General features: G+C 46.2%; 1 protein-coding gene across 1 annotated transcript; it reads right to left on the bottom strand.

Moving 5' to 3' along the window:
• Window positions 1-6,131: 6,131 nt before the first annotated feature.
• On the bottom strand, window positions 6,132-10,269 carry LOC119338580 (probable inactive nicotinamidase At3g16190). Its single transcript, XM_037610890.1, has 5 exons — window positions 9,917-10,269; window positions 9,664-9,783; window positions 8,311-8,542; window positions 7,789-7,905; window positions 6,132-6,585 (listed from the first exon to the last, which is right to left on the bottom strand). Exons 1-5 carry the CDS (start codon window positions 10,127-10,129, stop codon window positions 6,521-6,523), a joined length of 747 nt encoding a protein of 248 aa, XP_037466787.1. The 5' UTR covers window positions 10,130-10,269; the 3' UTR covers window positions 6,132-6,520.
• Window positions 10,270-13,483: the final 3,214 nt, after the last annotated feature.

The following is a 13,483-nucleotide window of genomic DNA, read 5'->3' as shown; positions in this document are numbered from 1 at the left end:
AGCAAGGGTATTTCAGGGTTCGCGTTCTTCATTTCCCCTATCGCCTCCGGCGACAAATCCCTCTCCTCTGGCAGCCTATTGCGGCGAGCGCCGCCATCGGAACGGAGCTCTAATGTCGTGCACAGGTGGCGGAAGGGGTGGTAGAGGAGGGTTTGGTAGCCACGGCGGCGATCCGCCTCGCAAGCGCCACAATGACGATGAGACCAAGAGCTCCTCCCTCCGATTATCGGTGGAGCAGTGGCGCAAGGAGTAGGCGCGGAAGTGCAACGTGCTGTCCCAAAGCTCCAGCCAGCGGGCGTGGACCGAATTTGATCACCTCGATCGGATATTCTCGCCCGCGATCCAGCAACTCTGGGCGGTGGAGCGTGTGTGGTTCAAGGCGAAGGAGGCGACTGTCGCCAAGGACAAAGCTGCAGCGGCATAGGTGCCGACGTTGAGAGAGGAGTACGACCTCGCCCTCGTGCTCTCCAGGTCGCTGATGGAGCACCACCTTGGGGTCGGCAAGTCCGATAATGATGATGATGAGTAGATCTAATTTAATTTCCTTGGATGCTAGTATGAACTATGTTTCTTTAGTATGAACTCCCGTGATGTAATATGTGGCGCGAACTACTAGTTTGAATATGGCATTTTGTGTTTGACTTTGTTTGTTCTGTCTCGGCATCCGCCATACCGCAAATTTCGTTTATGGTGAATATGGTGTATGTGTTTGAGTTTGTTTGTTACTGTAAACGGACGCCCATTTTGTCCACTTTTCGTCCATTTGGATTGGCCAGGCAGACGGATGCGTCCGCTTTTCAATTTGAGTCGGCTGATGCGCCCAACAGGAGACAGAAAAATAGTCCGGCCCATAATTTCCCGCGTCAAAAGAACAAATGTAAATGATAAACAAGTGGTCGGAATAAACTTAATAAAACCTAACTAAACATAAATGGTCGGTCAACTGTCAGTTAAAGTCCACTTAAACAGTAATTAAACACTAAAAAAACTGTGTTCGCACGCTGCCCTACACGTCCGCCTTGCCCGTGCCCTTACCGTCGTCGTCGCTGCAGTGAGGTCGATGAAGACAGGAGACGGGGCAGCCCACCCGAACGCAGCTTGATAGGCCGCCATGGGCAGCCTCCTCCGGCGTCTGCTGCGGCGGCGACATTGCGGCGAGCCGGGCGCACTCCTTCTCCTCCCCCTCAAAGCGATGTGCCTCCTCGTGGCGACGCAGCTCCTGCTCCCGGCGCATATGTCGCTTGCCGTCGGCCTCCTCCTCGAGAAGCCAATGCGCCTTCCAGCGCTCAAGGTGGGTCGCCTCCTCCTCCAGCGTCGCGGCGCAGTGGCAGGGAGGCGCGCTCAACCACTCACGGAGCTCGCCAGTCCATGAGTAGGACTCCTCGAGCCAAGTGGGCGGTGGCGACCGCTTCCACATGGGCGTGGGCTCGGGCTTCGGCTCAGCCTTGGGCTTGACGAAGGGCGGCGGTGGCTGGACGAACAATGGGCTGGCTGGCTAGGGTTTTCTGGTCGCCGACAAGGGAGCAGGCATGGCCAGATGTGCACGAGGAGATGGAAGTGGATGAGGCCGGCCCCGCCGTACGCTTCCATTAAAAAGGACGGGCACGCGGTCCTTCCACACACTACCAGTCGGGCCTGACGTAGGTGCTGGCATTAAATACAACCACGGGTGGTTGTTGAGCGGCTGAAATGTTGGGCCACGACAGATAGAGGGGACGCGTGGCGCGTCCGCTCGTATCCGCGCTGACACATTTCAGACCCAAATTTGGACCTGAAATGCGTCGATGCAGACACAAAGCAGACACATTTTAGGTTTGGTCGGCGCGTTGGGCTGGCGTTTTTATTCGCGGTGACCCAAACGGATATGGACGGATGAAATGGATCGCCTCGTTGTAGTTGCTCATATATTTGTCGGGTCGAATGGAGAGCAAGGAAGTGGTAGCGCCTTTGTTGCCTCTACTGCACCTCTTTTTTCTAGAAAATGAGGAAGACCCCCGGCCTTTGCATCTGGGTGATACATGCAGTCATTTTATTAATTATTTATAAAGACCTTGCAAAGTAATACATCAGTACGTCTAAAGCCACCATCATGGCAACATCTGTCGCTATTCTTATCCACATGATGAAGGAGTGTCCATAGTCCGAGCCGAATATCAAACAGACCTCGCATCATAGCCTAACATTTAAAACCAGAGGCCCCAACCAAGCCATATTGCTGGGTCTGGGGCACACACCGGTCCAGTGCACTCTCAGAGCCCGTTGCCGCCGTCGTCCACTGATCCATCTTGAGAGCTGTACTGGCGCATCGACCTTGTCAGGCCTAGCTGCAGTTGACACCACCACGATGCCAGACAGCGCCACCATCCTGCGCTCGTCCATCATCACGCGCCCACCGCCGAGAACCGCGCTGCTCCATGCCACCGAGACCCGTCGTTGTCAATATGCCAGGTGCCACGCCACTCCTCCTTCGCTAACACCACGTGCTGCCACTGGTCCCATCCCCCCCCCTCCCTCGCCTGCAGTTCCTCTAACCAGGCACCCGAGTGCCCCATGCGGCGCCTTCAAGAAGGGCACGACACACACAGTGTCGTCGCCGCCCAATCTGAAGAGATTTTGGGTCTTCACCCAGGCATGGGGTCGGGGTGGAGGGCAAGGACCTCAACAGCGCCTACAAGGAGGAGAACGGCGACCTTGATCGTTGTCATCATCAGGATGAGCGAGTCATACAGAGTTTCCTCCGGTCCGATGTCACCTCTACCGGCCCTGCAAACGCACCGAGGCCGACGACCGGGATCGCAAGCCACCAAGCGCAGCGGGAGAGAGCCTGCAGCGCGGAGGAGATCCACCGGCAACTCACCTCCCATGCGGTCAAGATATCGTCCATCCACCACCCGCTCGCCATGTCTACCGGGGCCGGCGCCCAGGTCCAGATTCCTCCGCGATGACCGGAGCGACAAGATCTGCTGCCACACGCGGTCCACGCCCTCGCCCAAGCCTGCCGCCACCCGAGCCCGCCACGCTGCCGGAAGACCCATACCCTTGGATCTGGGCGTCCGAGCACCGCCGCAAGCCCGCCGTCATCGGGAGGGCCGCACTCCGCAAATTTGGGCGCCCGTGATACCCGCGGATCCGGGGGAGGGAGGAGAGGCCTCCGCCGCCGCTATCACACGCACGGACATTGCCCGGCGCCGATCACCGGTAGCGGCGGAGGGGGAGGTGAGCGCTGGGAGAGGACTAGGCGGTGGTGGCTGAGACCTCCTGTGTCACCCCCGAGGTGGCCGACGCGAGAGGCAGTCCTTCTAAACAAATGAAGTTGCTTTTGTCAGTTTAGGTATGTCACTTCGTGCCGAGAATGAAGAACACCACCCGCAAGCTTAACGGCGCCACTCTTCCAAGGTTGGTGTTTCCATGCCGATAGTCTTCATAACTCTCATATTTGCTACGTAACATAAAGTAGCTGCCTTAAGTCACCGCTTATACTAAATCATAGGAAATAGATTAAAGAGAATCAACAAAATGTTTATTTCTCTCACCTGTCGAAGATGGCAACATTGAATTCAGCAACATGGGTCGTAGCTATAGTTGTGTTCTTTACAAATACAAAGTCTATTGCAATGGGAACAACTTTTGAAATACACGAACCTATTTCTAAAACCTGGTTTTTTATTTATTTGTGAAGAGTTTTTAGAATGGGAACACTTTTGGTAAACTGTGGGATTGTTTGAATTTGTTGAACAATTTTAAATTCTGACTAGTTCCTCATTCCTAACTGCTGAGGTGGGTACCCATCCCTCACAGGTGTGGAAGGAACCGCGGGTCATCTGATCACGTTGCAGAAGGAAAAAATCGTGGACTTCTCTATGGCGAGTTGATGTGCCCGGAAAGGCACCGAACTTTCTTTCGCCTCTTGCGCACCAAATCTATTCCAACTGAAGATGTTTGCCACAGCCGATAAGAGAAAGATGTCGGACTCGGATCACCGTCAGATGTGTGGTATGGAGGACACCTCTTTGCTACAATGCCCCATGGCGAGATGTGTGGCCGAAATCACTATTCTGACCCTATCAACAAACTTTATCATAAAGTGAACTCGACATGAAAGTATTTCACGATCTAACCCTTTTAGCAACGCCAGAGCCCGCGGCGTTTCTTCCCCAAATAAAAACGTCGAGCTAGCTAGCGTTCCTGCCCAAAGGAGAAACGCCCAGGTTGCTCGCGTTGCGGACCAGGTAAGCAACGCCAAGGGCTTTGGCATTTCTGCGCTGGCACCCAGCCCATTAGCTTCCCCGTTGCCAAAGTAAGAAGCTGCTCCTAAACCTAGGGCCTAAACGCCAAGCCCTATGGCGTTTCTGGCCAAGGCAGCAACGCCCACTTGCTTGGCGTTTCTATGTGGATTGGAAACACTAGCTACTCCGGCGTTTGAATGTGGATTTGAAACGCTAGCTAGCTCGGCGTTTTTATATGGAGAAGAAACGCCATGGTCTGTGGCGTTGCTAAAAGGGTCAGATCGTGAAATACTTTCATGTCAAGTTCATTTTGTGACAAAGTTCGTTTAAAGGGTCAAAATAGTGAAAAAGGCCGAGATGTGTCTAGGCTTTGGTCGATGATGAAGTACTCGTTGAGCATTTGAATGCAACAACTGAACCGAGTGCAAAACAATGGATCTTCTCCATGATAGAAGTCCTACCTGGCAACGTTCACAGAGGTTCTGAAGTTCAGAACCACAAGGGTGAAACAGAAGGTTCCTCCCGTCTGGAGAATGAATCAAGTTCAGCTAGCAGAAACATAGGAGCTCCTGGGCTTTCCTCCTAAACCTACAATATCTCAGTGCAAAATGTTCTGAATTCTCATGTCATCGTGTCCCAAGCGGCGACACTTCTGAAGAGGTGGACAGGAAGGCGACTTCTAGGGGTCCTGGCTCTGGTATCTGCCTACTCTGCAGCGACATTCGCGTACCGCAGCTCGGCATGGGCTGAATTAGAACAGACAGTAAGGAATTCAGGCATCATGTCATGTCACAGGTAATGCAACCGTTGGAGAACTGTTTTGCAGAATGAACAAAGAAGACAGCCTATGTACAAAACCTAAAAACTGAACTACTGTAGGATACAACCTGAATTTGGTTCCGTTATTCAAATCATTTACAATATGCTAAATCAAACAGAAGCCGGGATTACGGTGCGCTAATCAAACAGAAACTCGACTGATGTGGGTTCCAAGTTCCAAAGTTCCAAAGAGTCCAGACAACTCCCAAGTCCTAACTGAAGATTAGCAGATGTTGCAGAATACAACAGTTTCAGTAAACTGTGCTTCAGACAGTTTCATTACACTGTCTTCCAGCACGCACAGGCTTATCAGCACTTCTAGACGATGCTATGCTAAGCTATGCTAAGCTTGCCTAATTTGATGTTGGATTCGTCTTTGTCCCTGGAGTTTGTGGCAGTTTAGCTGACATTAGTTGAATGCAAGGCTGTTACCGTGTAGACCTGTTGCTACGGAAGGTGCAACTGCAACTGATGAGTTCTCAACTTCTATCTTGTCCGATCTATGTGGCTTTCATATATCGATAGAGAGACGACCTCAACCTAATGTTGCGTAGTTTTGATATTTGGATCGTGTCTCTCGAGTTTCAGCTGTTTTCCTGAAACTGTATCGATCGGAGCCTCTAGTCCTCTTCTACCTCTGTTGCTGCACGATGTGTTAATTGATGAGTTCTGATCATCAGCCAATCTTGTATAAGGCGACCGTGTACTGAATCTGTGACTTGTTTCGTTGTTGCATTACATAGTTGAATTTGTCTTATGACCAAGATTATGAGAAAACTACCTACTAGTTACTCTCTCCGTCAAATAATATAAGAGCATTTTTGATAATCACAACTAACAAGACAACAATACTAGAAAAAGAAATCACACCGTTTAAGAACAAAGACGCTCTCCAAAAGTGGCTATGCAACCATTGCAGCAGTTACCAGAATTGAACACTGATCTACATCACGGTGCAGACCTGAAATCTCTAACCGTTGCTAGTACATAGAGTAGCAATGGAAACCAAAAGAGGCTTTTCCAAGAACCTCTTAAACTGAAAAATCAGCGCCGCAGAGAACTGATGCACACATCGCACACGATTACTCAACCATTGCAACTGATGTGCATTCATATGCAAATGATTGTACACATTCACATCTAACTGGCATCTCAAACCATCCGTTCTCCGAAAGACAAAAATTGTCTACAATCCGAGCACCTTCCAATCACCCTGTTTTGGGTCTGGAGTTGGCTTCTACCGCATACTACGTGCCTAAAGTCCTCCACATATAAAGGGAAACGACATGACAATGTATGATTAACTCTATGTATGACGGATTAAAAGTTGTATATGTGCAACCTTGCAAATATTAACATAATTACATTTGTTGGGACGAAAAGGGAGAGCAAGGAAGTGGTAGCGCACTTGTTGCCTCTACTGCACATATGCATGTCACTTCGTGCCAAGAATGAAGTGCACACCACCCGCAAGCTTAACGACGCCACTCTTCCAAGGTTGGTGTTTCCACGCCAATGGTCTTCATATCTCTGATATTTGCTGTGAAACATAAAGTAGCTGCCTTAAGTCACCATTTATATTAAATATAGGAAATAGATTAAAGAGAATCAACAAAATGTTCACTTTCTCTCAACTATCGAGGATGGCAACATTGCATTCAGTAACATGAGACACATATATAATTGTGTTCTTTACAAAGTAATTTGCAACTTTCTAACTGGGCCATCAAACTGCCCCTTTATAAGCACTCCACTACATGTAATTTCCAAACCGTAGGTGCCACATGATTTACAAATGCTGATTGGTGTAATATAAAGCCAGGTAATAAACCCATGGCGACCGTGAATACAATTGCAGCATGAGTTTGATTTCTTCAAAATTCGATAATTTTATATGTTGTATAGGGGGGTGCACTTCTGCATGTCCTTCAACTGATACATTTATATGACCATGTAACAGCAGAAAACAAAGAAAGATAGGGTTCGATGATCTATGAACCAATCAGTCACTTAACAGTAAATCTCAAGAATCAAAGGCAGCAAACAAAAACTTTATGAACTGTGAAAGAGGAAAGGTTTCCAGTCACCAAAGTGAGCTATACATAATAATTCATGAAAGAATTTTGTTCCCCGTGTATTATTTTGAACAAAGCATACCTTCTGTTGGTGATCAAAATGTCCCCTCAATGTTCATACTTATATCATGCACTTTGTAAACCATGCGTGCCACATGACGTATACATGCATGGTGTCATCAAGACAAGAGCCATGAATTTGGATACGGCATGGGTAAAATTCCACATTTTTCAAATTTCCAATGTCTTTATGCGGAAACAAAATATTCAGCTTACGTTTGTAGAAACAACTCAAGATTTTCTTTTAGTAAATTATGTACTGATGCAGATCGACACTTTTGAGTGTGTTCCAGTAATAAAGTACTTAAATTATGCCACTTAAACAAAGAATGCCTATGCAATAGGAAAATCAATTTCACAAAGCGACGATACAGATTATGCCTTCAACTGAGTGTACCTCTTAGTGCATCCCCACGCAAGGAAACAAAGGATCATAAAAGGTGAATTTTATTAACACGAAAATTAACTTTCAAGCTTTTCCTGTTTAATGTAAATATCATGTCAACATCAGTTTAAACAAATGTGTGAGTAATCACCAAGAGCCAGCTTCATATGTATTTGACGTGGAGAGTAAAATAGAAGGGCTAGCGCGAAAGAAGAATACTCACCCAAATGGATATCTGGCCTAGCAGCAGCTGTTGCATCAATAAGGACCATAACTTTCTCATAGTCCAATTCCACAGCATCGTAGACAGTCTGCCGAATGCAATTTGGAGTTTGAACACCTGAAAATCATCATGTATACACACAACAGTAAATGTGGCTACCAATGTGATGTTGGACAATTAAGCGTACACAAAGGAAACGATATTTGTTCTAAACAAGGTTTTTCCTACATGTGGTACCTGAACTCTACATCATAAACAATGGAAGCAATCTTTGTTCCTCACAAATTTTAAAAATATTGCTGCATTGTACAAAATTTCCCTTTTATGGGATTCACGCTCGTAAGAGCAGATTTATTGCCACCGTATGCATTTTGAAAACATAAGATAGGGTATAAACTGCAAAAGGAGTCGGAAGAAAGTAATGATACAGTTAAAGAAAAGAAACCGACCTTACAGCAACCAATTACCATTCTAACAAAAAAAACGTAACTTCTATAACAGTCAGTGTGTATCAGTGCTTACCAACAATTACCAAGTTCTTTATTCCCTGTGTTTTAAGAACAGAATCAAGGTGCGTCGCAAAGAAAGCACTAAATCTTGTCTTCACCAACTTGTAGTCGCCTTCTTTGATAAAAAGCCCGTCAGCCAGCTCTGCACCTTTCAAACCTTTCACTGTCGGACCCTTCCCTCCAGAGTACAAGTGTCTGCGGAAAAGTTCAACATCTCTTCCAGAAGGGTCATGCTCTCTGACAACCTACATAGTATAGTTCATTCTCGATCAATACCCCGGCTCTAAGAATGGTGACAGTGCCTAGACATCCAAATTACTAGCCTACTCCCTCTGCAAAGAAATATAAGATAAACTATCTTATACTACTTCTTTACAGAGGGAGTACTTTCTAAACCACTCTAGTTTGTGAAGAAATGGGGGAAAAGTGAGGTTACACAAACAGAGGCTAGCTTGCAGATTGCAATATTCATGATCGAATTAGTATCACAAGCATGTTTAGCAGAATTTAGAATGACCGGTGCTTCAATAGTCAATACAACCAATAGGAAAGTAATGCATACCGTGCACATACACCAAAATAAAGAAGCAAAATAAGTTATTCCAAAATTAAAGCGTGCGCTGCATAATACCAGAATTTGGCAATACCATGCTAGCTGGAGTATTCGTTTTGCATCACATTTCAAAATAATACCACACCATTACAAACATCTCACAACACTCAACTTTCTACTTCATCTAGAAAGAAACAAATAAAGCATACCAACTAGTCAACAACCACTTAATCCACCGACCCCCAAATGCCCTGATTGGAAACTTTGATTAGAGAGAATAACACGACTATCGCGTCACGTCGTTATACATGGCGAAATGTGGAATGCTATCATGTCATTTATTGCCCTACATTAAACAGTAAAACAAAAGGGGAATTGTTCGAACTTGTAACCGAACCAGGGTAGAGGCCAAAGCGAAGTACCTCACCATCTGTCAGCAATTTTATGATTAAACAAGGACAACCACTTTTACGATTAAAAAATGGTGGAGAAGAAATAGTAAGATATGTACTTGTGCAAAGCAGGATAGTCATCAAAAATAAAAAAACAAGTGAGTGGGTTCTGGAAAGAGCGAAGGTCTCATGATGCCGCAGACAGTTGTTGAACTTGACAAAGAAAATAGTGCTCCTACTAGGAATAGTACTACATGGGAAATTGCAAGGCTAATGGAACGGAACCAGCAAAACAGGAACCGTAGTACCACGCCAAGAAGAGATGGAGATTACTTAGAACACGAATTGGAATGGATTGCTCCCAAGAAATCAGAGGCCCGTCTTGTTTGGAGTAGCACTAGAAAAGAGGCACGGAAATTACCCAAACGACGAAGATGCCGCGCTCCCGCGCCACGGCGACGGCCTCAGCGACGGCGGGGACTACGGCCTCGCCGCCGGCGACCAGCATCGGGCTGCCCATCACCGGGTCCACGAAATCCTTCTGCAATAACTCACAAGCAGATAGGTCAGGTGACCCACCAAACAAGAAGCCCCCCACAAAAACTGGATTCTTTCACGGCAAAAAGGGAAGGGGGGAGGGGAACGGCCCGGATCGAGAGACGGAGAGCGCGCACCTGCATGTCGATGACGAGCATGGCCGTCTCGCTCCACTTGCCTGCGGCCGCCATGGGTCGCCGCGAGCGCGGGCTGAAGGCGCCGGTCGGGATCCGGGGGATTATGCTGGCGCCGCCGCCGGAGAGCCAGCGCTTGAGGTAGTGGAGGAGGAACTTGTCGAGGGAGAGAAGCAGCACCAGCAGGCACGACAGCAGCGCCAGATGCAAGGGCATAAATCACATCCACGAATCTTCCTCCTTTTTCTTTTATAAAAATCTCAGGACAGGAGCACTGTTTCAGTGATTTTGTGGTGTTCCGTGGGGAAGAAATTCGGAGTTCTGAACGCGAGAGAGAGAGGGTTTGGTTGGAGAGTGGGTGCGCGCCGGGTCGCTGAAGAGAGGTTTGACGCCGGTCGTGGAAAAAGGGAAAAAGGATACCCAGAGCATCTCCAACAGCCTCACATTCCTTAATAAAATTAGTAAGTAATTATATACGTGCAATGAACATTAAATTTAGACAAGATATTAATTGTAGTATTTACAAATTAATAGTAGGTAAGACATAAATTGCAATTAAATGTAGAATATTCCCTGAATAAATATTAGGTAGGATATAATTTGTTGGTTAATGTTGACTTTGATGTTATTTAGCGGAGGGTGTTAAACATACTTGCTGAACATTGAAACACATAGACTTTTTTTAGGGTTAACAGGTAGACATTTGAATATACAATTAGTGGAGTATGTGGTAAAATGGGTGATATTTATTGGATCTTCGCAACTCGCTCATTTTATTTTGATGATATAGATGCACGTATTGAAAGATTTAGGACAAAAACCTGCTTCAACATACTCCCAATTTTCAATAAATTATCAGGTGTCCCAATAATGAGACTTTCGCTATGAGAATGGCGGGAAGAAAATTTATATACTGTGTGTTCATCCACATAGATATGAATAACGACTCTGAAGATTTCTTGAAGCTCATCGACAGATTGAAACCGCGTGGCATGGACAAAACTTTGTGATGACCTTTTTGAGCATCTGTGGACACTCCATGGGCAATAAACTTCTTCATGTTATGTTTTACTTTAAATGATTTGAACCATATGTTATGTTTACTTTAAGTATTTGGACCATTTGTTAAATTTAAATTTAATTTAATTTCGCAGTTTCATAAATTATGGATTTGGAATGATGTCGAGTTATGTGTGTATGAAATATCATTATTTGAATTATTATGGTAATAGAATAGAAATGCATATGTTGTTTGTATCTAAATTCATAACACTGCGTTTGGATGTCTCCATTGGAGCCCAGGAAATGGATTTCGTAATCATCTGGGGTCAATACGGACGTTTGGTTGGACACTGAATTCGTATTGGAAATGGACGAGCAATTCAGGCCCGTTTTCACTCCCGTGAAAATCTCCCTCCCACGTTTCGGAGGGGTGGCGCTCTGAATTGGCCCGAAATCGCTATCTCCCGCAAAACATGCCGCTTCAGCCCACGAAACAGAAACAGGAGGCAGGGAAGGGGAACGGGAGGGGCGAACTCGAGCGCTGACCTAGGTCGTGGCGGCGGCGACCTAGCAACAGCTGGCGGTGGCGACCACCACGGCTACCGGCGGCGGCCGATAACCCACAAGTATAGGAGATCGCAACAGTTTTCGAGGGTAGAGTATTCAACCCAAATTTATTGATTCGACATAAGGGGAGCCAAAGAATATTCTCAAGTATTAGCAGCTGAGTTGTCAATTCAACCACACCTGAAAGACTTAATATCTGCAGCAAAGTGTTTAATAGCAAAGTAGTATGATAGTAACGGTAACAGTAGAAGTTTTATAGTAATCGTAATGGTGGCAACGGAGAAGTAACTAAGCAAAGTTCAATATGTGAAAAGCTCGTAGGCAATGGATCATTATGTCAGATGCAATTCATCATGCAATAGTTATAACATAGGGTGACACAGAACTAGCTCCAGTTCATCAATGTAATGTAGGCATGTATTCCGAATATAGTCATACGTGCTTATGGAAAAGAACTTGCATGACATCTTTTGTCCTACCCTCCCGTGGCAGCGGGATCCTATTGGAAACTAAGGGATATTAAGGCCTCCTTTTAATAGAGTACCAGACCAAAGCATTAGCACTTAGTGAATACATGAACTCCTCAAACTACGGTCATCACCGAGAGTGGTCCTGATTAATGTCACTTCGGGGTTGCCGGATCATAACAAATAGTAGGTGACTATTGACTTGCAAGATAGGATCAAGAACTCACATATATTCATGAAAACATAATAGGTTCATATATGAAATCATGGCACTCGGGCCCTAGTGACAAGCATTAAGCATGGCAAAGTCATAGCAACATCAATCTTAGAACATAATGGATACTAGGGATGAAACCCTAAAAAAACTAACTCGATTACATGGTAAATCTCATCCAACCCATCGCCGCCGGCGACCAGCATCGGGCTGCCCATCACCGGGTCCACGAAATCCTTCTGCAATAACTCACAAGCAGATAGGTCAGGTGACCCACCAAACAAGAAGCCCCCCACAAAAACTGGATTCTTTCACGGCAAAAAGGGAAGGGGGGAGGGGAACGGCCCGGATCGAGAGACGGAGAGCGCGCACCTGCATGTCGATGACGAGCATGGCCGTCTCGCTCCACTTGCCTGCGGCCGCCATGGGTCGCCGCGAGCGCGGGCTGAAGGCGCCGGTCGGGATCCGGGGGATTATGCTGGCGCCCGCCGCCGGAGAGCCAGCGCTTGAGGTAGTGGAGGAGGAACTTGTCGAGGGAGAGAAGCAGCACCAGCAGGCACGACAGCAGCGCCAGATGCGAGGGCATAAATCACATCCACGAATCTTCCTCCTTTTTCTTTTATAAAAATCTCAGGACAGGAGCACTGTTTCAGTGATTTTGTGGTGTTCCGTGGGGAAGAAATTCGGAGTTCTGAACGCGAGAGAGAGAGGGTTTGGTTGGAGAGTGGGTGCGCGCCGGGTCGCTGAAGAGAGGTTTGACGCCGGTCGTGGAAAAAGGGAAAAAGGATACCCAGAGCATCTCCAACAGCCTCACATTCCTTAATAAAATTAGTAAGTAATTATATACGTGCAATGAACATTAAATTTAGACAAGATATTAATTGTAGTATTTACAAATTAATAGTAGGTAAGACATAAATTGCAATTAAATGTAGAATATTCCCTGAATAAATATTAGGTAGGATATAATCTGTTGGTTAATGTTGACTTTGATGTTATTTAGCGGAGGGTGTTAAACATACTTGCTGAACATTGAGACACATAGACTTTTTTTAGGGTTAACAGGTAGACATTTGAATATACAATTAGTGGAGTATGTGGTAAAATGGGTGATATTTATTGGATCTTCGCAACTCGCTCATTTTATTTTGATGATATAGATGCACGTATTGAAAGATTTAGGACAAAAACCTGCTTCAACATACTCCCAATTTTCAATAAATTATCAGGTGTCCCAATAATGAGACTTTCGCTATGAGAATGGCGGGAAGAAAATTTATATACTGTGTGTTCATCCACATAGATATGAATAACGACTCT

Source organism: Triticum dicoccoides, chromosome 7B (assembly GCF_002162155.2).
Source record: "Triticum dicoccoides isolate Atlit2015 ecotype Zavitan chromosome 7B, WEW_v2.0, whole genome shotgun sequence".
In the NCBI taxonomy this organism is placed as follows: domain Eukaryota; kingdom Viridiplantae; phylum Streptophyta; class Magnoliopsida; order Poales; family Poaceae; genus Triticum; species Triticum dicoccoides.
The sequence above is the reverse complement of the archived record's forward strand: the minus strand, read 5'-3'. Positions and strand labels throughout refer to the sequence as shown.

Bases quoted from the DNA above. Each gene is read 5' to 3' on its own strand.
- LOC119338580 (XM_037610890.1), bottom strand. From the start codon at position 10,129: ATGCCCTTGCATCTGGCGCTGCTGTCGTGCCTGCTGGTGCTGCTTCTC. The intron at 8,543-9,663 runs GTAATTTCCGTG...TATACTATGTAG, and splicing joins GCGGCATCTTCGTCGTTTGG to GTTGTCAGAGAGCATGACCC. The intron at 7,906-8,310 runs GTAAGCACTGAT...GATGATTTTCAG, and splicing joins AAAGAACTTGGTAATTGTTG to GTGTTCAAACTCCAAATTGC.